General features: G+C 42.9%; 1 protein-coding gene across 4 annotated transcripts; it reads left to right on the top strand.

The window, feature by feature from the left end:
- The first annotated feature begins 602 nt into the window (after positions 1–602).
- LOC109890871 (ADP-ribosylation factor-like protein 8B-A) lies at positions 603–24,498 on the top strand. 4 transcript variants are annotated; one of them, XM_020482965.2, is made up of 7 exons: positions 603–782; positions 18,902–18,982; positions 19,103–19,176; positions 19,439–19,532; positions 19,650–19,717; positions 23,280–23,350; positions 23,524–24,498. In XM_020482965.2, exons 1-7 carry the CDS (start codon positions 660–662, stop codon positions 23,571–23,573), a joined length of 561 nt encoding a protein of 186 aa, XP_020338554.1. In that variant the 5' UTR covers positions 603–659; the 3' UTR covers positions 23,574–24,498. The 4 variants fall into 4 exon arrangements, with proteins under 4 accessions (XP_020338554.1, XP_031680674.1, XP_031680676.1 ...); XM_031824814.1 differs by lacking the exon at positions 603–782 and adding an exon at positions 12,763–18,780; XM_031824816.1 differs by lacking the exon at positions 603–782 and adding an exon at positions 12,763–18,780 and having other exon boundaries at positions 18,902–18,965; positions 19,439–19,717.
- Positions 24,499–24,855: the final 357 nt, after the last annotated feature.

Below are 24,855 nucleotides of genomic sequence, written 5' to 3'. Positions count from 1 at the left end.
TAATAGAAATGAGAAAACAAGTGAAGCTAGTGAAGAGATGGTACTGGAAACACCACAGTCTGTAGTAAATGTTTGCTGCCAGACAAAAGATACCTTGTGTGTTAAAAGGGTGGATTTTGTTGCATTCATTTTCACAGTTATAAACTGTACAGCACAAGTCTCAAATAAGTCAAAGAAACTAGACAATATTGTGGCTGGGACTCAAGGATTTTACATCGAACGACTTGCAAGGAGACGTGCTGGCGCCAGAAGACATGCCCTCTCAGGTTCCCCTTGAGCCTGTGTAGCGATTATATCTGTTTTATTTATTTGTTTTTTTAACAGAAAAGTTGATTTTTTTTGTTTTGGGAGAATCATGTTTCCATTACATTGTGTGATCGCCAATATACCATATAATAAGTAATTAGTAGAATTCTGTGTTTTCCCACGAAAAGTGATTGCTTTTGATAAAAACGCTGTATCTGCCTTATGAATGAAGGAAAATGAATTTCTGGAAAAGAGCTATATGTTTCTGTAAAGCGCACCATGCTGCCTTGTTGACAAAATGAGAAGGGCACTCTTCCCTTCCCCGCTTACGCCCGGTGCCCCACCGCTCAGCATAATCGAATCCTCCCACTGCCAGCTTTCTGCCGAAATTGAGTGGGAATATCAAATTCAAGATGCTGACACTTATAAACCGGCTTTTGGACTGGTTTAAATCACTCTTTTGGAAAGAGGAGATGGAGTTAACCCTGGTTGGACTTCAATACTCGGGGAAAACGACATTTGTTAATGTGATAGCTGTAAGTTTTTATTGTGCTGCTGTGCTAGCACTAGCTAGCGATATGCAATATCAACTTAGCTAGTATCGTAAAGTTAGCCAGCTAGCCACCGTTAACGTACAATTAAGCATAACTAATTAGTATACCTTAAACTTACTGTACTAGTTTGTAAGGTTAGCTAGCTATAGCCGGTAACTAGCTAGTTAGCTAACGTTATATGTATGTTGATGTTTGTTTGATGGCGATTAGAAGCAGAGGACTACGTTAGCTAGCTAACCACTTTATTGGAATTTGGCTACAGTACAGATCATGTTTTTCTCCCTAGACTAGGTTTCTTTCTAAAACATCTGGATTAACTAGCTGGCCACGTTAGCTGTCAACTTTTCATGTTTACAACTTGGCTAGCTAGTTAGCTGCCTAGCCCTTATCTTCCCAGAGAGTAGGCCCAATTGTTGGTCATCACAGACTGTCAAGTGTTATGCCGCGTTCAAAACAACTGGGACCTCGGAAAATAGGTGGTCAAACCATGACGTCAGTAATGTTCCGGTCGGAAAGTCGGAGCTCTAGAAAGTGGCCCGAGTTACCAAGTTGGAATTCCGAGTTGGATGACAGTTCAAAATGATTTTTTTCCGAGTTCCCAGTTGTTTTGAACTACAGTAGATTTCAGATGATGATATTTATTGTGGTGGCATCATTGTACAGAGGTGGATTTCCCATTGATGTACACCGTGGAGTTGAGAAACTCGGCTACATTGAACATTGTGCAGACCACACGGCCTCTGAGGCTGTATCCGACCTAAACAGCAGAGAAGTTTGGCCCTTCAACACTCTTAGGTGTTGCAGAAATTGCCCCACAATGCTGTTTACTTTCTGCATCTATAGTACCAGTCATAAGTTAGGACACACCTACTCATTCCAGGGTTTTAATTTTTTTACTATTTTCTACATTGTATAAAAACAGTGAAGACATCAAACTATGAAATAACACATGGAATCATGTAGTAACCAAAAACGTGTTAAACAAATCAAAATATATTTTATATTTGAGATTCTTCAAAGTAGCCACCCTTTGCCTTGATGACAGCTGTGCCCACTCCTGGCATTCTCTCAACTAGCTTCATGAGGTAGTCACCTGGAATGCATTTAAATGAACAGGTGTGCCTTGTTAGAAGTTAAGAAGGAAAGAAATTCCACAAATTAACAAGGTGGAGGTGGTATACAGAACATAGCCCTATTTGGTAAAAGACCGAATCCATATTATGACAAGAACAGCTCAAATAAGCAAAGAGAAACGACAGTCCATGATTACTTTAAGACTTGAATTGACATTTGTCAATGTGGAAAATTTGAATGAGTATCTGTCCCAACATTTGACTGGTACTGTATGTCATATCTACCTTTTTAAAGTATTTTTTAATACTAATCTTACTGTCCCCACTACAACAAACAAATACTAAAATACTCAAATTTTGTCCTTGAAACATTTTATTGAATTACTGTAGAATTCCATTCATTCCTATGAGGAGGAATTGCCAATATGAGGACCGGTGGCTTCAACGCCTTGAATTGGCCAATACGTAGCATCAACAATCCAGGGTTTTCTACAGTGCCTTCCGAAAGTATAAATACCCCTTGACTTTATTTCACATTATGTTACAGCCTGCATACAAAATAGATTAAATAGATTTTTTTCTCTCACCCATCTACACACCAGAGTTCCCATTAGTTGTTTTTTGCCACAAAAAAAAGTAGAAAATATGATTCATAAATTGAATCAAATCAAATCAAATTTATTTGTCACATACACATGGTTAGCAGATGTTAATGCGAGTGTAGCGAAATGCTTGTGCTTCTAGTTCCGACAATGCAGTAATAACGAACAAGTAATCTAACTAACAATTCCCCAAAAAACTACTGTCTTATACACAGTGTAAGGGGATAAAGAATATGTACATAAGGATATATGAATGAGTGATGGTACAGAGCAGCATAGGCAAGATACAGTAGATGATATCGAGTACAGTATATACATATGAGATGAGTATGTAAACCAAGTGGCATAGTTAAAGTGGCTAGTGATACATGTATTACATAAGGATGCAGTCGATGATATAGAGTACAGTATCTACGTATGCATATGAGATGAATAATGTAGGGTAAGTAACATTATATAAGGTAGCATTGTTTAAAGTGGCTAGTGATATATTTACATCATTTCCCATCAATTCCCATGATTAAAGTGGCTGGAGTAGAGTCAGTGGCATTGACAGTGTGTTGGCAGTAGCCACTCAATGTTAGTGGTGGCTGTTTAACAGTCTGATGGCCTTGAGATAGAAGCTGTTTTTCAGTCTCTCGGTCCCAGCTTTGATGCACCTGTACTGACCTCGCCTTCTGGATGACAGCGGGGTGAACAGGCAGTGGCTCGGGTGGTTGATGTCCTTGATGATCTTTATGGCCTTCCTGTAGCATCGGGTGGTGTAGGTGTCCTGGAGGGCAGGTAGTTTGCCCCCGGTGATGCGTTGTGCAGACCTCACTACCCTCTGGAGAGCCTTACGGTTGAGGGCGGTGCAGTTGCCATACCAGGCGGTGATACAGCCCGCCAGGATGCTCTCGATTGTGCATCTGTAGAAGTTTGTGAGTGCTTTTGGTGACAAGCCGAATTTCTTCAGCCTCCTGAGGTTGAAGAGGCGCTGCTGCGCCTTCTTCACGATGCTGTCTGTGTGAGTGGACCAATTCAGTTTGTCTGTGATGTGTATGCCGAGGAACTTAAAACTTGCTACCCTCTCCACTACTGTTCCAATTGGCACCTGCCAATTGCGAGCATTTCACTTGCATTTGTCAATAAAAATAGTCAAGTATGATCACATTTTATAGTAAAATAAATGCTGCAGTAGATGTTTTCAAAGTATTTCTTCCGCTTTGTTTCATAGCTTGTAAATTAATCACACAAAGTCAAAGAACTATGAGTCCTATATAGCCTATTCCAGCACGTGCTGCAACACTGCCTGGCTAGGGGCTGTGCGTCTGAAGAGCTAAGTGAAAGATTCATTTTTAGAAGCGCCGCGCACAGGTATAAAAGTTGGTCAAATTTACTTGACACGAAAGCTTACTGAAGTGAGACTTTGTCCTTGTGTTTCTTGGAAATATACATTTTGTTCACAAGCTAGTTTTTTTGTTTGTTTTATTAGGATCACCATTAGCTGTTGCAAAAGCAGTATCTTCTCTTCCTGAGATCTACACAAGGTTGTTTTCTATGTTTGAGTTTCAACTGATATGGAAGAGAAGACAACGCTTCCACTAGTCATACTCACTCACAGGCAGAAACATTACAAATCATGCTGATCAGTTTTTTTGTGTGTTGATGTAATTGTAGCTCAACTAAAATATTTTGGCTGCTAAAAAATCTGAGTGATTGATTGGTAGTTGTTTTAATCTTCCTGCCACAGGGGCTGGTGGACCAAAAAGGAAATTGTATGCCCTGATGTTGGGTCAGTGCCACTTAAAAGTTTGTTTTGGGGCAATTTCCTACACTATACACGCTCAGCCATGCAATTATTTTTTTTTGCCAACAGTGATTTGAGGTTTATATTATTAGCCTAAATTATGAGTAGTGGGCTATCTTACATGCTTCTGCAAATGCGATGATGGATGGAATGCTTTATTATAAAGGTGCATTTTTATGGTTAACATTTGCTTCCCCAAACTTGAAACTCATGCTCCGTCTATGCATACTCTAGTGATTTCGCTGTTCGTTAATTGTCTTTTTGGCTGAGGAAAAGTAAATGTGGACAGTAACATCTTCAAAGTGCATGTTAAGGACACAAGTCATTGCATTCTCGACTTACCATCATCTAAATGTGATTTTTTTTCATTCTGAGCACCGCGGGTGGACACTCTCATCAGGTTACACACCCAATGCATATGGGCATGGTCAATTTCTCAAATGTCCAGTAAATTAAAATGTCTGGAACCACATTTTAATAAAGGAAACCCTGCTACACACAATACCACAATGTACCAAATGTATTGAAAATGAGTTACAGAAATCTAATTTACAGAAGTATTTACAGCCCTTTGCTATGACACTCCAAATTGAGCTCAGGTGTATCCAATTTCCTTTGATCATCCTTGATGTCGCTACAACTTGATTGGAGACCATCTGTGGCCCATTCAATTGGTTAGACATGCACACCTGTCTATATAAGGTCCCAAAGTTGACAGTGTCAGATCAGAAACTAGACCATGAGGTCCATGGAAAAATTGTGATGAGCCATATCTGGGGATGTGTAATTTTAGACTTAAGTGTCCGAGAGCGCAGTGGTCTCCATCATTGGGACATTGAAAAAATATGGAACTATCTAGAGCTGGCCATCCCAACAAACTGAGCAACCGGGCAAGAAGGATCTTGGTCAGGGAGGTGACCAAGAACCCAATGACTACAGAGTTCCTTGGCTGAGATGGGAGAACCTACCAGAAGGACAATGGTTTCTACAGCACTTCACCAATCTGGCCTTTATAGGAGACTAGCCAGATGGAAGCAACTCCTGAGAACACCTGGAATTTGAAAAAAAATAAAAAAGATTCTGAGCATAAGGCAAAATATTCTGTGGTCTGATGAGATAATGCGAAGTGCCATGTCTGGAGAAAAAAACAAGCACAGCTCATCACCTTTCTAACACCATCTTCACTGTGAAGCATGGTGGTGGCAGCATCATGCTATGGGGATGCTTTTCAGTAGCAGGGACTGGGAGACTGGTAAGGATAGAGGGAACCATGAATGGAGCCAAATACAGGCAAACTCTTGATGAGAACCTGCTTCCGACTGCAAATGACCTTCAACTGGGGGTGAAGATTTACATTCCAACAGGACAATGACCCCAAGCATACAGCCAAAGCAATGCTGGAATGGCTTCAGAACAAGAATGTGAAAGTAGGGCTGGACGTTATGGCCAAAATATGTTTTAAAAGAATTAAGGTATTTTACGTTTTTGATTAATACAAGTTTTAAATATGCTTTGAGTAGTTCATGAACCTAGGGTGACAACACAAATTATACACGATTTCAATTGGGCTTTCTCCATTCTGATTTATATACTGTTTTTATCCAACTTCAAACAACAAGAGAAATGTAAATTGGCATTTTTGTACATTTCTGCATTTCCTGCACTTAGGTATTTCCACACTTGTGCCATGCAGGGCTGCATGATATGAGCAAAACTGTTGGAATCATGGGAATATAATAATAATACTTTTAGTTCTATAGTTGTAATATAGTGGGCGTCACCTTGAAATCATTGTTGTTTGACATGATAATGAATAAACCAGGAAGGAAATATTGACAAGGTAGGAACCATAGTGTTGGTCAATGTTTCCAGGTGACCCTAATTAGTGTTACATTCCATGATTTCTTACCTCATGTAGCTAACCAACATTCATGTTATACCTATTCCTCTCTCAGATAACGTTACACAAACAATATGCTTATCTAGGGGTACCAGGCTGTATTAGCTATCTACTTGTGCTCTTAGCTGTCTAACTAGCTTGCTAAATGTACTAACTAGCGATTAGCATTAGCAGCTAACAAGATTTAATTTAGTCACAACTTGCTAAGAAAAGACAAACTTGCAGACAGTAAGGTACACAAGGTAATAGTGTAATTGTGGAAAGCCAGCATAGTTTTCACCAACATGTTGACCATGGAGACTGCAGCGTGAATGGCAAGAAAGTGTTCATGACTCCATGGTCGAGCAACTGCTCTCTCCTTGAGTGACGGTGCAGGGCTTGGTGTGGGAAGCGGCCTTCAGCAGGCGGAGGTAGAAAGAAGACTCAAGTAGCATACAGAGTAAACTCTAAAAACTGACATTACACTCGCCTGAGTTGCGTATCACATTTAACAAACCAAACCTTCAAATACCGTTATTGAAGCGAAAGTAACCGGTCCACGCATCAATACCGTTATATAGTAAAAAACTGTATAAAGTCCAACCCTATGTGAAAGGCCTTGAGTGGCACAGCCAAAACCCAGACTTGAATCCCATTGAAAATATGTGGAAAGACTTGGGGATTGCTGTTCACCACCGCTCCCCATCTAACTTAAACAGAGCTTGAGAAAATCTACAAGGAAGAATGGGAGAAAATCTCAAAATCCAGATGAGCAAAGCTGATACATACCTATAATGACTCAAAGCTGTAATCGCAGCTAAGGGTGCTGTGTAAATGAGATTTCTGATTTCTATTTAATCCATTTTGAATTCAGGCTGTAACAACAAATGAGGAATATGTCAAGGGGTATGAATACATTCTGCTGTCAAATATACATAATTAGTCCTGACATGGACAGGTATAACTGGGTTCAGGAAGCAAGGATATGGTCCAGAGTTGGCGGGGTCCCCCTACTGCCACAGTGTCGTTGTCTTCGCTCCCTTTGACCCAAAGCGGTCTTTTCACCAGTTGTTGGTAAAACAAGCAGGACAGGGCCTCTTACGCAGTCACTAGTGTTGCAACTATGATTTCTCAAAAGCAGAAAATGGTGATCCTTTGTCCAGATTATTTGGAAATTGTGATCCTTTCTTATTGGCATAGCAGCAGTTTGGATGTGCAAGATCAAAGACCAAAAGACGCTAGCTGATCAAAAGATTGTGAAAGGCAGTTGTAGGTCCAATAGAACAGTTCCAACAGAACAGAATGAACTTGATGACCTATGCCATGCTCTGACTCCCTTCAGCAGCATGCTTGCCTCAACACCAACACAATCTCTTTTTCTACTGTCATTGCTAACAAAGATATCAGAAATGGATCAGGATTTGATACTTGAAGCTTCCAGGTAGCCTATAATTCCAGGTATGTCTTATAGGATGTAGAACGAGTAGGGTAGGTATACATATTAAGCCCACCAAAATCTAAGTTTAGACATTTCTAACATACAGTTGAAGTCAGAAGTTTACATACACCTTAGCCAAATAGATTTTAAACTCAGTTTCACAATTCCTGACATTTAAAAATTCTCTGTCTCAGGTCAGTTAGGATTGCCACTTTATTTTAAGAATGTGAAATGTCAGAATAATACTAGTGATTTTATTTAAGCTTTTCTTTCATTCATCACGTTCCCAGTGGGTCAGAAGTTTACATACACTCAATTTGTATTTGGTAGCGTTGCCTTTAAGTAGTTTAACTTGGGTCAAACGTTTCAGGTAGCCTTCCACAAGTTCCCCACAATAAGTTGGGTGAATTTTGGCCCATTCCTCCTGACAGAGCTGGTGCAACTGAGTCAGGTTTGTAGGCCTCCTTGCTCGCACACTTTTTCAGTTCTGCCCACAAATGTTTGATTGGATTGAGGTCAGGGCTTTGTGATGGCCACTCCAATACCTTGACTTTGTTGTCCTTAAGCCATTTTGCCACAACTTTGGAAGTAAGCTTGGGGTCATTGTCCATTTGGAAGACCCATTTGCGACCAAGCTTTATCTTCCTGACTGATGTCTTGAGATGTTGCTTCAATATATCCACATAATTTTCCTACCTCATGATGCCATATATTTTGTGAAGTGCACCAGCCCCTCCTGCAGCAAAGCACCCCCACAACATGATGCTGCTACCCCCGTGCTTCACGGTTGGGATGGGGTTCTTTGGCTTGCAAGCCTCCAAACATAACAATGCTCATTATGGCCAATCAGTTCTATTTTTGTTTCATCAGACCAGAGGACATTTCTCCAAAAAGTATGATATTTTTCCCTATGTGCAGTTGCAAACCGTAGTCTGGCTTTTTTTTGGCGGTTTTTGAGCAGTGTCTTCTTTTCTGAGCGGCCTTTCAGGTTATGTCAATATAGGACTTGTTTTACTGTGGATATAAACTCAGCAAAAAAAGAAACGTCCCTTTTTCAGGACCCTGTCTTTCAAAGAAAATTTGTAAAAATCCAAATAACTTCACAGATCTTCATTGTAAAGGGTTTAAATACTGTTTCCCATGCTTGTTCAATGAACCATAAACAATTAATGAACCCGTGGAACAGTCGTTAAGACACTACAGACGATAGGCAATTAAGGTTACAGTTATGAAAACGTAGGACACTAAAGAGGCCTTTCTACTGACTCTGAAAAACACCAAAATGAAAGATGCCCAGGGCCCCTGCTCATCTGTGAATGTGCCTTAGGCATGCTGCAAGGAGGCATGAGGACTGCAGATGTGGCCAGGGCAATAAATTGCAATGTCCGTACTGTGAGATGCCTAACACAGCGCTACAGGGAGACAGGATGGACAGCTGATCGTCCTCGCAGTTGCAGACCACGTGTAACAACACCTGCACAGGATCGGTACATCTGAACATCACACCTGCGGGACAGGTACAGGATGGCAACAACAACTGCCCAAGTTATACCAGGAACGCACAACTGTCCGCAATAGGCTGAGAGAGGCTGGACTGAGGGCTTGTAGGCCTGTTGTAAGGCAGGTCCTCACCAGACATCACCGGCAACAACGTCGCCTATGGGCACAAACCCACCATTGGTGGACCAGACAGGACTGGCAAAACGTGTTCTTCACTGACGATTCGCAGTTTTGTTTCACCAAGGGTGATGGTCAGATTCGCGTTTATCGTTGAAGGAACTGGCGTTACACCGAGGCCTCTACTCTGGAGCGGGATCGATTTGGAGGTGGAGGGCTCGTCATGGTAGGGGCGGGGTCACAGCATCATCTGACTGAGCTTGTTGTCATTGCAGGCAATCTCAATGCTGTGCGTTACAGGGAAGACATCTTCCTCATGTGGTACCCTTCCTACAGGCTCATCCTGACATGACCCTCCAGCATGGCAATGTCACTAGCTGTACTGCTCGTTCTGTGCGTGATTTCCTGCAAGACCGGAATGTCAGTGTTCTGCCATGGCCAGCGAAGAGCCCAGATCTCAATCCCATTGAGTATGTCTGGGACCTGTTGGATTGGACGGCGAGGGCTAGGGCCATTCCCCCCCAGAAATGTCCGGGAACTTGCATGTGCTTTGGTGGAAGAGTGGGGTAGCATCTCACAGCAAGAACTGGCAAATCTGTTGCAGTCCATGAGGAGGAGATGCACTGCAGTACTTAATGCAGCTGGTGGCCAAACCAGATACTGACTGTTACTTTAGATTTTGACCCCCCCCCCCCCCCCCCCCTTTGTTCAGGGACATATTAATCCATTTTTGGTAGTCACATGTCTGTGGAACTTGTTGAGTTTGTTTCAGGTGTTGAATCTTATGTTCCTACAAATATTTACACTTGTTAAGTTTGCTGAAAATAAACGCATTTGACAGTGAAAGGACGTTTATTTTTTTGCTGAGTTTAGATACTTTTGTACCTGTTTCCTCTAGCATCTCCATAAGGTCCTTCGCTGCTGTTGTTTGATTGATTTTCACTTTTCGCACCAAAGTACGTTCATCTTTAGGAGACAGAACGTGTCTCCTTCCTGAGCGGTATGACGGCTCCGTGGTCCCATGGTGTTTATACTTGCATACTATTGTTTGTACAGATGAACGTGGTACCTTCAGGCATTTGGAAATTGCTCCCAAGGATGAACCAGACTTGTGGAGGTCTACAATTTTTTTGGCTGATTTCTTTTGATTTTCCCATTTTCAAGCAAAGAGGCACTGAGTTTGAAGGTAGGCCTTGAAATACATCCACAGGTACACTTCCAATTGACTCAAATGATGTCAATTAGCCTACCAGAAGCTTCTAAAGCCATGACATAATTTTCTGGAATTTTCCAAGCCGTTTAAAGGCACAGTCAATTTAGTGTATGTAAACTTCTGACCCACTGGAATTGTGATACAGTGATTGATAAGTGAAATAATCTGTTTAAACAATTTTTGGAAAAATTACTTGTCATGCACAATGTAGATGTCCTACCCAACTTGCCAATATTATAGTTTGTTAACAAGATATTTGTGGAGTGATTGAAAAATGAGTTTTAATGACTCCAACCTAAGTGTGTGTAAACTTCCAACTTCAACTGTGGATATGCAATGAAAGATGAATATGAATTCATTTTTTTCGGTGCGATAAAAATGATTGATAAAATATGTGAAAGTTTGGACTGGACTTAATCGGTACAGAATGTTTCCTTTAAGCTCATTGGTGTTCGAAATAAGCTCACTTCTTAAATAATCTTTTTTTTTCAAACTAAGTTCTTATGTAAGCTTAAATTATAATGATCTCCCCTAAAGTTATTAAAATCAATTGATTATTACTATTCATCATGTAAGAAGTATTCATAACGGGGTGTCCGCAGAGATAATTTGGGGCTAGGATTTTGTTCTTGCCAACTAGTACATACCTTAAACTAATCATAGACTTCAATGGTGTGTTCATTTGTTGAATCATGTGTGTTACTGCTTGGTTAGAACAAAAACCTTCACCCGCGCTGGCCCTCTGTGGATAAGATGCCATGCACAAACATCTTTTAATTACTTTTCTGAAAGCTGATTTACATTTGCTGTACTCCTATTCTTGTTAATTATACTGAACCAAAATATAAATGAAACATGCAACAATTAATGGTTTTTCTGAGTTATAGTTCATATAAGGAAATCAGTCAATTTAAATAATTTCAATAGGCCCTAATCTATTGATTTCACATGACTGAGCAGGAGCGCAGCCATGGGTGGGCCTTGGAGGGCATAGGCCCACCCTCTGGGGAACAAGGCCCAGCCGGTCAGAATGAGTTTTTCCCCACAAGTTCTTTATTAGAAACAGAAATACTCCTCAGTTTCATCAGCTGTCCGGATGGCTGGTCTCAGACGATCCCACAGGTGATGAAGCCTGAAGTGGAGGTCCTGGGCTGGCGTGGTTAAATTTTGCCTGCGGTTTTGAGGCCTTTTGGCCAAATACTCTAAAATGACGGAGGTGGCTTATGGTAGAGAAATTAGCATTTAATTCTCTGGCAACAGCTCTGGGGGTCATACCTGTAGTCAGCATGCCAAATGTACGCTCCCTCAACTTGCAACATCTGTGGCATTGTCCTGTGACACAACTACACCTTTTAGAGTTGCCTTTTATTGTCCCCAGCATAAGGTGCACCTGTGTAATGATCATGCTATTTAATTAGCTTCTTGATGTGCCACACCTGTCAGGTGGATGGATTATCTTGGCAAAGGATAAATTCTCACTAATAGGGATCTAAACTAATTTTATGTGTAAAATTTGAAGCTTTTTGTGCATGTGGAAAATGTCTGGGATATTATTTCAGCTCATGAAACATGTGACCAACACCTTTTACATGTTGCGTTTATTTTTGTTCAGTGTAGTTCAACTTGTCTTCCTAAAGCCTGTCTGAATACGTTTTTAAAATCTCCCTCTCTACTGTTGGACCCAAAAAATTTGAAACACCTAGATGAATGAGGGACAACAATATGACAATGTCCTGTCCCTAACTGCATGAGTAGTCCATTTTCTCGTCCCTCGTTTGTTTTTGTTTTTTTACCACTACTTGTAGGTCTTCTATCCAATGGTCTGGGGTGTAAATATACACTATTGTGGAAGGACCACCAGAGGGCAGGCTGGGCTCATGGATAGTAGCCCAACAAGGCATGGGAGACAAGGTAACCAGAGGCAATTAAGCACAGCTGACGGTACTAATGACATACTCTCCTTCCCCTATAAGAGAGAGAATGGAACCAGCAGAGAGAAGGGGAAACTATCTCTGGAAGATGGCCACCGAGAGAGAGGAGCTATCCATGAAGAACCACTAAGACGGTGACAATCCCGTGACTTTTTGTTGTAGTTTAAAGATAATCCTATTGTGTTCCTGTTTCATCTGGAGAAGAAGATGTATGTTTTTTTCCTTAGAAGATTTTCATTGATTATGTTGGAGTGTTTGTGTTGACCAAATGCCCTCAATAGAGAACTGTGTTCAATCAAGAAAACCTACTCCTGACTCGTTTATTCCACCTTCCCGCTTTAGAGTGACACCCAATTACTTGGTCCGCTCACATTGGTGGAGGATGCGGGCATTAGGTGGACGAGTGACACAAGGATAAGTGAGTAAATCAAGATTCTTCCAGTAGACCCGGAGGAACCATTCAAGAACGATGGATAACGCCCTACTACAACAGTTGATCACGGCACAGCAGACAACCATAGAACTCCTGCAACAACAGCTGAGCCGACGAGAAGAACCTAGAGTTAAGCCAAGAGCGGCTGCTCACGCCATCTTACCTCGTCTCTCCAAGGAGGATGATATTGAGGCCTTCCTCATGACCTTCGAAAGGACGGCCACCTTGGAAGAGTGGTCGCCCACAGAATGGGCGAGCGCATTAGCCCCTCTTTTGACCGGGGTGGCTCAGGAAGCCTATTTTGACCTGGATTCCCGCGAAGCTGAGGACTATGGGCGACTAAAAACCGAGATCCTGTCCCGGTACCAGCTGACTGCCAGAGATAGGGCTGTAAAGTTCCATCAATGGACCTATACAGCTGATCAACCCGTCCGTGCCCAGATCTTCGCATTAATACGACTGACGAAACAGTGGCTAGAACCTGGAAAGGGAGTAGGACATGTGATAGAGACTCTCGTAGTGGACAAGATATTGAGAGAATTGCCCAGTGACTTAAAAAGGGTTGTGGGGCAAGCCAACCCGTTGTCAGCCGACGACATAGCCCAGGCGGTGGAAACATATCGGTCTACAGGGGAGTTGTTAAAAAGTGACAAGGAGGAACGGAAGGAGTCTTCCAATCCCGTACCACGACTCACCCCGGCGCGCCCGCCACCGAAACGTCCAAGCCCCCCCCGGAGGTGGGAGAAGTCAGCCACCACACAGCAGGGTCGGTGTTATAAATGTCAGTCTCCCAACCATTATGCCCCACAATGTCCTAGCAAGGATGAGCCCATGGTCACGGAGTCATCACTGCCTACCCCCACACATCCCGTTTTGAGGGGGCAGGATCAACACTGTTGGTTAGCAGAGATAGCCCCAGCCTCAGAGATTCCGGTGCGAGTCGAAGGACAAGATGTGGTAGCTATTCTCGACTCGGGAAGCATGGTTACGTTAGTAGAGGAGCGGATGGTGACCTCCGCAACACTGTTACCAGACAAAGTAGCCGTATCCTGTATCCATGGAGACACCCACTATTACCCCACTGTGAATCTGCCTATTCTCACTCCAAAAGGAAGGTGTACAGTCAGGGCAGGGAAAGTGCCCCAGCTGAAGGTGCCATTATTGATCGGGAGAGACTGTCCCCTATATAAGGAGCTTCGGCAGATGACGTTATGCACGGGAAGAAGGGGGACAGGAAAGAAGAGAAAATCCAAGCCCGAGGTAGTAGTCCTACAAGGAGACGTAGCCGCGTCCTCGTCCTCTGCAGCAGAGGAAGAAATAGCGACCCAGCGTTTACGACAGATATTCCAGGAAACCACTGATGAAGACACATGTGAAGGGTTATACACAACGCAGGAAGGAAGGAGCAACCAGGCGCTAAGGGATATATTTGAAGCTCCATCCGAGGAGGGAACCTGGAAGGGATTCTCCTCGGTCACCCCTGATGGGGATATGGAACATCCTCCACACCCCTCTACCGAGGTCGACCTGCACCAGGAATTAAAGGGACAGTTCGGCACCTCGCAGCATAGAGACCCAGACCTAAAGGAGGCCATGAGGAAGGTGAAGGTGATCGACGGGAGGAACGTCGACGGATCAGGTGAGCCCCCTCTTCCTTACTATGCAATCAGGCGGGGTCTCTTATACTGGGTCGTACGACGAAGGGGGGAAAACCAGGAATTACTAATGGTGCCTAGGCCATACAGGGATACAGTTCTACAGTTAGCCCATTCCCACGTCCTAGGAGGACACCTGGCACGAGACAAGACTATTGACAGAATCATGCAGAGATTCTATTGGCCCCGGGTCACCCGGGATGTGGCCAGGTATTGTAGGACGTGTGATCAATGTCAACGTACAGCCCCACGGCCACACCTGCGTAACCCTTTGATTCCTCTCCCCATCATAGAGACTCCCTTTGAACGCATAGCTATGGACCTCGTAGGGCCCCTCCCAAAATCCGCCAGAGGACACGAGTACATCCTAGTGGTTATAGATTACGCTACCAAGTTCCCGGAGGCCATACCCCTGCGTAACATGTCGTCAAAGGGAATTGCCAAGGAGCTATTCCTGATGTTCTCTCGTGTGGGCCTCCCCAAGACTATCTTAACCGATCAAGGAACCCCGTTCATGTCCCGGTTGATGAAGGACTTGTGTCGGTTATATCAGGTTCAACAGATACGTACAAGCATATTCCACCCTCAAACAGACGGGTTGTGTGAACGCTTGAACAAAACGATTAAAAGCATGTTGAGAAGAGTGGTGTCCCGAGACGGGAAAAACTGGGACATGCTTCTCCCACACTTAATGTTTGCCCTGCGAGAAGTACCCCAGGCATCCACTGGATTCTCTCCGTTTGAATTGCTCTATGGCAGACCCTGTCGAGGAATCCTCGACTTAGCCAAGGAGACCTGGGAGACCCAACCATGTCCCTTTCGATCCACAATAGAACACGTTACCCTGATGAGAGACCGCCTGTCAGCAGTGTGGCCCATAGTCAAGGAGCATATGGAGAAGGCCCAAAGGACCCAAGGCCAGGCCTATGATAAGTCTGCGACCCCCCGTGAGTTCAGCGTGGGAGAGAAAGTGATGGTGCTTGTGCCCACGGCCGAACATCGCTTGCTGGCGCAGTGGAGGGGGCCCTACGAGGTAATGAAAAGGGTCTCACCGGTCAATTACCTCATCAAGCAACCTGACAGGAGGAAGAAGGTCCAACTCTATCACATAAACCTGCTGAAGACGTACCATGGACGAGAGGAGGAGGTGGCTTTGATGGCCCTGGAGGGCAAAGGAAAAGAGGAGACTCTACCACAGGTGCGCCGTGGCCAAACTCTCCTACCGGAGCAGTCAAGACAGCTAGACAAGCTGATTATGAACTTCGGTCGAATATTCTCTCCATTCCCAGGACAAACAGATGTCCTGTTCCACCATATCCACACGGAACCCGGCAAGAAGGTGCATATCCGCCCTTACAGGATTCCTGAGGCTCGCCGAGTCATCGCTAAGAAAGAGGTGAGGGAGATGTTGAGGATGGGCGTGATCGAACCCTCGACGAGTGAGTGGTCCAGTCCCATAGTCCTGGTCCCCAAGTCCGATGGTAGTATGAGACTCTGCAACGACTTTAGGGGCGTGAATGCCATCTCTACATTCGATGCGTATCCCATGCCCCGTGTGGATGAACTCTTGGAGCGCTTAGGAAAGGCCAAGTTCATCACTACCCTGGATTTGACAAAGGGATATTGGCAAGTGCCGGTGGCTCCGGAGGATCGCCCAAAGACTGCCTTCGCCACCCCAGAGGGGCTTTTCCAGTATGTGAGGATGCCCTTCGGACTGCACGGTGCCGCTGCAACTTTCCAACGCCTCATGGATGCCATTCTACGGCCCCATCAAGAGTATGCAGCGGCGTACATAGACGATGTGGTCATCCACAGCGAGGACTGGGATAGTCACCTCCTGCGATTACGGGCGGTGCTCGTGAGTTTGGAAGCCACCGGGTTGACAGCCAATCCAAATAAATGCTGCCTGGGCCTGTCCGAAGCGGAATACCTGGGGTACACCGTGGGGAATGGGAAAATACGCCCACAGGCAGAGAAGACCAGGGCAATTCGTGACTGGCCTCGACCCCGGACCAAGCGAGACGTTCGGGCCTTCTTAGGGATAACAGGATATTATCGCCGTTTTATCCCGGGATATGCAACCATTGCCAACCCCCTCACAAACCTCATCAGGAAAAACCTGCCAAACCAGGTAGAGTGGAAAGACGAGACGGAAGAGGCCTTTCAATTGCTAAAAGATGGCCTGTGTTCTGATCCCGTTCTACAGGCTCCGGACTTCTCACAAGAGTTCATTGTGCAGGTCGACGCCTCGGATACAGGGCTCGGGGCCGTACTAGCTCAGGGTAAAGGTGAAGCAGAGAAGCCGATTCTCTTCATTAGTAGGAAGCTCAGCGATCGGGAACAGAGGTATGCGACCGTAGAGAAAGAGGCCTTAGCCATCAAGTGGGCCCTCGATTATCTCCGGTACTACCTACTGGGTCGGAGGTTTGCATTAGTTACTGACCATGCGCCCCTCACGTGGATGGCTGGTAAGAGAAACAATAACAACAGAATAGCCAGATGGTTTTTGTCTTTACAACCGTTCTCTTTCCATGTCATCCACAGGGCCGGATCGAGGAACGGGAATGCAGACGCGCTGTCCCGACGCGACCAAGACGGTGCGTCTGGCGCCCGACCCTCCGGTTCGGTCCTGGGGGGGAAGGTATGTGGAAGGACCACCAGAGGGCAGGCTGGGCTCATGGATAGTAGCCCAACAAGGCATGGGAGACAAGGTAACCAGAGGCAATTAAGCACAGCTGACGGTACTAATGACATACTCTCCTTCCCCTATAAGAGAGAGAATGGAACCAGCAGAGAGAAGGGGAAACTATCTCTGGAAGATGGCCACCGAGAGAGAGGAGCTATCCATGAAGAACCACTAAGACGGTGACAATCCCGTGACTTTTTGTTGTAGTTTAAAGATAATCCTATTGTGTTCCTGTTTCATCTGGAGAAGAAGATGTATGTTTTTTTCCTTAGAAGATTTTCATTGATTATGTTGGAGTGTTTGTGTTGACCAAATGCCCTCAATAGAGAACTGTGTTCAATCAAGAAAACCTACTCCTGACTCGTTTATTCCACCTTCCCGCTTTAGAGTGACACCCAATTACTTGGTCCGCTCACACTATATACTACAATATTATGCAAAGTTAGTGTTGAGAATATTGAACAATATTCATTTATTTACATTCTGTATAGAGGGTGCTACTTTTTATTTTTAAGTCCATCTGATAGAGATGTAAAATTGACAAAAGAAAACATCTATAACAAAGCAAGGTTAATTTAACAGTAATATAAGACAAATTGCATTAAATGTTAGCTGTGAATGCTTGATCTATTATATTTTTGTGGTTCACCAGTTATGTTGCCACTGTATTGACTGACATGTGGTACTGTTAGCATGAAAAACACATTTTCAGTTGGCAAGAAATGGCATACTAGATGGGTATTAAGTACTGTCATGTGCATATGTCAACACAGGAATCTCGTAATTTTACATTAAGCCAGATCACTTATCTGAGAAGATGCTACAAATATCTGAAAAATGTCTTGAGTCGCCCCATACAAATATTTTTTGCAGCTTTGAAATTGGCCAATAGTAGGAACTTACACAACTGTCAATAACCTTAATAATAAAGCATCTGATTGGCTTAGAATGAAAATCTGGTATGGATACAACTAAATGAACTGGTTAAAACATTAAATAGCAGAAAGTGTTTATTTTTGTCTTTTGAATCCAGAGATTGAAGTGGGTTTAATGGGTACATGGGCTTAATAGGTACACTTACCCTAACTCTTCCACCAGTGCTGTAGTGAATGAGATACTTGCCATTGATAGGGAAGTGCCCACGTGGTTGGTTGTATTATTATTATATTATTTCTTGATGAGATACTGTTTGGATTACACAGACGGGGAAGAGGGCAGACATCAGAATGACTGAAATTATTTCCCTGCCCTATCGTCAAGAGTGTAGCCTGTGATTTAGGGTTGGCTAAAAATACACAATTTTCAGTGATCTTAGAATTATTATAGAAGATTGGGTCTGCATGCCAAACATATTTCCTCTAGAGCCCTCAGCCAACTTTGGATTTCGAAGTCGGTTCCACAGCTTTTTTGGGGGGGTGCAATTTAATTATCAGGTAGAATAGAACCAGCAAGCTCCAGACCTCGTAGTTCTAGAGCAGTGTTTCCCAAGTTCAGTCCCCTCCCCTGATCTAGTCTGTGACCTTCACATGCCTTTAGGCCTAACGGAACTTGTGAAACTACCATGAACCTTTTGCACGTGATCATCTATTTTCTCAAACGGAATAACAGGAAATGTGCAAAATCTAGTAAACTACAATGAGGCCTAGGTTTTTCTGACATTCTTAGTAAGTATAGTGGCAATTCCAGATGACATCACATGCAATTTGACCTAGATTTTCTGTTTTGTTTATGTCAGCCCAGCTTGTACATCTAAAAATGTATCGACGGCCTTCTCTTCTTTCTCAGTCTGGGCAATTTAGTGAAGACATGATCCCAACAGTCGGATTCAACATGAGGAAGGTCACAAAAGGTAACGTTACCATCAAGGTAGGTCTTCAGTCGCTACAGTGTGTCGGTTACTGTAATGTTCCGCAGTGACCATCTATACCGACTTGCATGAGGAAATGAAAATACCTAGGCTCATTTTCGTTCTTCTGGTTTTCCCAGATCTGGGATATAGGAGGGCAGCCGAGGTTCAGGAGCATGTGGGAGCGCTACTGTCGGGGAGTTAACGCAATTGTGTGAGTATCTGAGTTTGGCCATTCCTGTCAGTCTGCATGGGTACAACTTGAAATGCGGGAAGAGGACAGAAATGCTGAAGATGGATTGTTCTGTTTAGGGTTAGTTCAGTGGCTACAAGTCGGTGTTCGAACATTGTGATGGGCATGTTTTGTACACTTCCATTCCTTTTCAATATGCACAACACTTGCTCTTTTAGATTTTTGATGCAATTGTAAACTTGTGACCTGTTTAAAAAAAAAAACTTAAAAAAAAAACTTTTAGATATATGGTGGACGCAGCAGACCATGAGAAGGTGGAAGCTTCCAGAAATGAGCTTCACAATTTGTTAGACAAGCCTCAGTTGCAAGGAATTCCTGTAAGTAGGCCTACACTCCAGAAACTGCTACGAACACATGTAAATGAGGGAGTTTCTTTATATGATCAGTCAGCAGACATTTCTGCCACACAAGATCTAAACTGTTATGCTTTTTAGGTTTTGGTGCTTGGCAACAAAAGAGATCTCCCCAGTGCTCTAGACGAGAAGCAGCTCATTGAAAAACTGTGAGTATGAAGATAAGTTATTAGGCAGTGTTGTAATACTCAAGTCCCAATTTTTGTTTTCATGACTTGGACTCTACCATGACTCAGACATTCCTTCTCGGTATTTGCACTTTGATTGGATGGGCTACTATGTTACACAGAATATTAGCAGCACTGGGTTGTGCATAGCATCAAGGGTTCTGTCCTCTAGCAGTGGAAAGGACATGCCAAATCAGGCATACACAGCCTACATCAGCTGGTGAGTTGCTGGGGAAGGAAGAAATGTTTGTGGGCAGGCAGGCTCCACTCCGCCTCCGATCAAAGGCTACATATTGTGCAAACAACATTTTCTTCCTCCTAGCCACCAGCCTACTGCTTTACGAAATTGAAAACAATCGTATGGCGTTTAACCAGTTATATATATCTAAATGTCATCTACGTCATCCCCAAAATGAATAATTTATCATGAGAGGGCCATAAACAATAACTAGTAATGCTGCATACTCAAAGAAAGGTTCAAATCTCACTTTTGAGGACACAAGCTCAAGTACAAAGTACAAATTATAAAAATATGAAATATTTTATGGTGCATTTCTTATTCAACAAAACTATGAATAAGACCTATGCTTTCTAAATATAGCATAATCTAATTATAAAACGACTAACTTCCTTAACTGTACAATATGTACATATTTGTGTGTTTAGTGTTCGAGAACAGTTTCTTATTTTGGAATGGTTTCTCTTGATCAATACGTTTATTCGTATTGCTTAGAACGTCAGAGATCTAGCTTGGCTTCCTGAACTCACCTTTCATTTCATGGTAATCCTGTCCCTCTGTGACAGTGTTTTTTTGTGTGTTTAAAATCTGAATGATTTTAGATTTAAGGGCTATAAATCGATCTCCGAATGTGGTACCTTGATGAAACGACTCTCTCCTGCTTATGATGTAACAATTGCAGGAATGTGCTTTGTCCGTGGCTGTGATATAGGGTTCAGCAAGGAGTTGATGGACAGTCGGAAGAGTGAATGAAGTGGTAGGAGGGACATCCCAGCTTCAAGGGGTTTCAGATTTCACGTCGTACGTCACACATGTTCAGAAGAAATACTACTGTGTCAGTGGGAACAATTTGGATCTACGGTATCCACAGATCGATTTATAAGATAAAATGTTGATTGGAACCCGAACCATGCAGGTCCTCTATAAAGGAGACCTTACATCCTGAGGTTTTAATAGTAGAACAACCAGTCTAGCTATTTTTCTCTCGCTCTCCCTTTGAATATAGAAAAGTAGGCTCTACCCTTCCGCTTTCCCCCCTGCATTCCATAGCCAGGTTTGATCAAGTCTAACTTTTAGTTTGCACTGCAAAAAATACAATTTTGACAAAAAAAGTACCTGAAAGCCTGACTTATCATTCCTTTATGTAATAAATAAGTAGTGAAACACAGGTATTGAGTGTAGAACTGAGGTAGTGATCAATAGTAAATTAGTTGGGGGTTTTCATGAGGGAGTGGCGATATACTGACATTCTGTGGCGACTAGAAACTATTGCATAATAAGACCTATTATAAATTGATGGACTCGTGACTTGACCATTTGTGACCGGGACTTCAGCCATAGTGACTAAGGACTTGAGTACAGGGGACTTGGGACTCGACTACAGCACTGGTATGAGTCGTTCCCTACCAGTAAACCCACAGCAGTAATCTGTGATGCATCTGAGCGGAGGTAGTTTAACAACTCTAATTCTAACAGAATGACAGGAGAGTCCCTCTCATTTTGCCTTGCCATTGCGAGTTAGGGCCTGTAGTGGCTAGGTTCTAACATTTCAAAAGGCCACTACTTTAGATGCTTTTACAAGGACTAGTTCAAACACTTTTCCCCAATTGAGAGTCTTGAGAGTTTTGTTCTTGTTACAGTTCAAATGTAATTCATTACTCGCACAGAAAGAATGTCCAGGTTTGTCACACAGATTCCAGTTGATGAATGGCATAACAAAGCAAGAGTTTCTGGGTGTTCAAATCAAACTTTATTTGTCACATGCGCCGAAGACAACAAGTGTAGACTTTACCGTGAAATGCTTACTTCCCTTTACCAACAATGCAGTTCACTAAACCAATTCCAAGTGATATTGATGAAGTCCAAAAGGTATAATACAGCAAAGGTAAAGGATGAAATAAAACAAATATCAACGATAAAGTAAATGGTTCAAATGGCTGGAAAGTGTTTCTTTCCACAAAAGATTATGGCAACAACTAGATTTAGGCATATATTGTGCCTCCTAACATTTAAACAAAAGAGCTGTTCATTTGTCTTCCATGCTGTGACCTTGGATGCGCTTATTCACTTCAAGACGGGTACCCTAATGTGGTAGCAGGAGAAAGACGTTCATATCGCACACAATTTTTTAATCTACCCTACTGTTCAAAAGTTTGGGGTCACTTAGAAATGTCCTTGTTTTTGAAAGAAAAGTATTTTTTTGTTGTCCATTTTTAAAATAACATCACATTGATCAGATATACAGTGTAGACATTGTTAATGTTGTAAATGACTATTGTAGCTGGATTTTTTAAATGGAATACAGAGTACAGAGTCCCATAATCAGCAACCATCACTCCTGTGTTCCAATGGCACGTTGTGTTAGCTAATCCAAGTTTATCATTTTAAAAGACTAATTGATCATTAGAAAACCCTTTTGCAATTATGTTAGCACAGCTGAAAAATGTTGTCCTGATAGACTAGTTGAGTATCTGGAGCATCAGCATTTGTGTGTTCGATTACAGGCTCAAAATGGCCAGAAACAAAGTACTTTCTTCTGAAACTTGTCAGGCTATTCTTGTTCTGAGAAATGAAGGCGCTTACATCCGAGAAATTGCCAAGAAACGGAAGATCTCGTACAACGCTGTGTACTACTCCCTTCACAGAACATCGGGCTCTAACCAGAATAGAAAGATGAGTGGGAGGCCCCGGTGCACAACTGTGCAAAAGGACTGGTAGTACATTAGAGTGTCAAGTTTGAGAAACAGACGCCTCACAAGTCCTCAACTGGCAGCTTCATTAAATAGCACTCGCAAAATACCAGTCTCAACGTCAACAGTGAAGAGGCGACTCCGGGATGCTGGCCATCTATTTGACGTTATTTTAATGGACAAAAATGTCTAAGTGACTCCAAACGTTTGAACAGTAGTGTATATATTTATGACCTTAACTATCTTGGAAGATTACAGTTACCATTCTTGAACATGAAGTTTGCTTTTATAAAGGGCTACTTTGCTGGAGGTTTTAAACATGTCTATCTTAATCTCACATCAGCAAAGAGCTAATGGTTTTTATTTTAGAGGAGGAGCAGTTATGATTTACACATTAATTTTTTTGTCATTTTTATATATAGAAGCGTCGTTCTTACTGAACCATGGCCCTCGTTTTCCATTAAAAAAAAACACTGCATTCTATTTTCTCGGTCACTTGTACCGTACTGCTATTAGAAATGATCCAGGTTTTCACAATGAACCAGCTCCCTCTGCTGGCCAGTTCAACAGTTTTTAGCAGGTTATCAGTTTCCTTTACCGCTCTTCCTTTCTACAGGAACTTGGCAGCTATTCAAGACAGAGAGATTTGCTGCTACTCTGTTTCCTGCAAAGAGAAAGACAACATGGGTGAGTAAGACGGTGACAGGTCTCGTTTGTGTCCCAGTGGAAGGCTGAAGGAGAAAGCACTACAACACTGTCCACCCAAAGTGGCTATATAGGTGTCCGTTGTTTCACCCATTCACCTGCTGTCTCCTGTTTCTCACGCTGACCACCCCCTCCATGCCTCTCCTGCCTTCCAGATATCACACTGCAGTGGCTCATCCAACACTCAAAATCTCAGAGAAACTGAATGTACCGGAACTGCACCCTCCCAGCTCCATCTGCCATATTACCCTCATGCCACACCATGCTCACGCTGATGTATAGTTGTCCCTCCCAACTCAGTTGCTGCACTGTGCTGCTTGTGCCTCCCCCCTGGTGTTGTTGTTATCCCCCCACAACCCCTTGCACTACTAAAAGATGGTACCCCCTGGTCTATATCATATTCCAAGGCCCATGAGTCACAGAATCGGCGTTGCACCTCCTCCAAGAGGGGCTACTTCAGTGTCCTGAACAGAGCGATTCAGTCTGCCTTCTGCGTCCTCCAGGCGGCACGGCAGACGTTTCCCAGGTCTGTAAGCCCAATAGCCCAACTCTATAACACCAGTGCAGGGTATGCTATTGTAGTTGTTCAGCCACTCACTGGGGCCTCTAATCATGATACATGTTCTCCAGACAGTCCTGTATGATGCTAGAAGAAAGTACATAGACCTGTTTATATACATCATTGGGACTTCCAGGTTCCCCTCCTGTTTGTCAGATTGTAACTTTTATGGCTATTGCCAAATCCAAATGGTTTTATTTTGAGGACATTTGTGATATTTTTGAAAGGAGAGCAATGGAATAAGTAAATAGCTCAGCAGCCAGGTGTGTACACATATCAAGCTGGTAAGATTTTTACTGACATGAGCGTATGATTATATTTGAAAAGTTTGAATGTACTGAAGGTAAAGCTGTAGTGTTGGTTGTGTGGTTTGTTTTGAATTTGCCTCATTGGGATGATGTCCTCTGCGGTCTATGAGAGAGAGAGAGAGAGAGAGAGAGAATTCAAAGTGCCTTGTGTAATACCTCTCATCCCTGAAGTAAAGCAGCATGCAAGTTGTGCTTACCTTTGCAATAAAACATGAACACCACTGGGATATATTGCAGAAATAAAAAGGCATGCTTTTAATTTAGACATTGTACTGTTGTGTTTGCACTCAAATTGCAATATTTGCTGTGGTACACTTTTGAAAATGATAGATATTAATGGTGTCAATTTATTATTTTGTAAATATGTTAAATCTGGGTTGATAAGAAGGGTTGAGCGGTGCTTAGAGTAAGTTTGTAATAAAAATTAAGGGAAATGTTTGATTTAGTCTACACTCATCATTGGACTAATAATTGTACCAAGAATCTCAGATGACTGGTAGGCTATGATTGTAACTCAAACAGATGCACAAACAAATGTCAGATAGTAAAAACAAAAAACGATTTGATGTCATTTGTTCTGACTGCAAATAATGCAAAGTATGCTGATGTGATTTTTCTGG

This window comes from Oncorhynchus kisutch, linkage group LG5 (assembly GCF_002021735.2).
Source record: "Oncorhynchus kisutch isolate 150728-3 linkage group LG5, Okis_V2, whole genome shotgun sequence".
NCBI lineage: Eukaryota > Metazoa > Chordata > Actinopteri > Salmoniformes > Salmonidae > Oncorhynchus > Oncorhynchus kisutch.
The sequence above is the reverse complement of the archived record's forward strand: the minus strand, read 5'-3'. Positions and strand labels throughout refer to the sequence as shown.

What these genes read in the sequence shown, in the direction of transcription:
- LOC109890871 (XM_031824816.1), top strand. Translation starts at nt 12,812, where the DNA reads ATGGATAACGCCCTACTACAACAGTTGATCACGGCACAGCAGACAACC.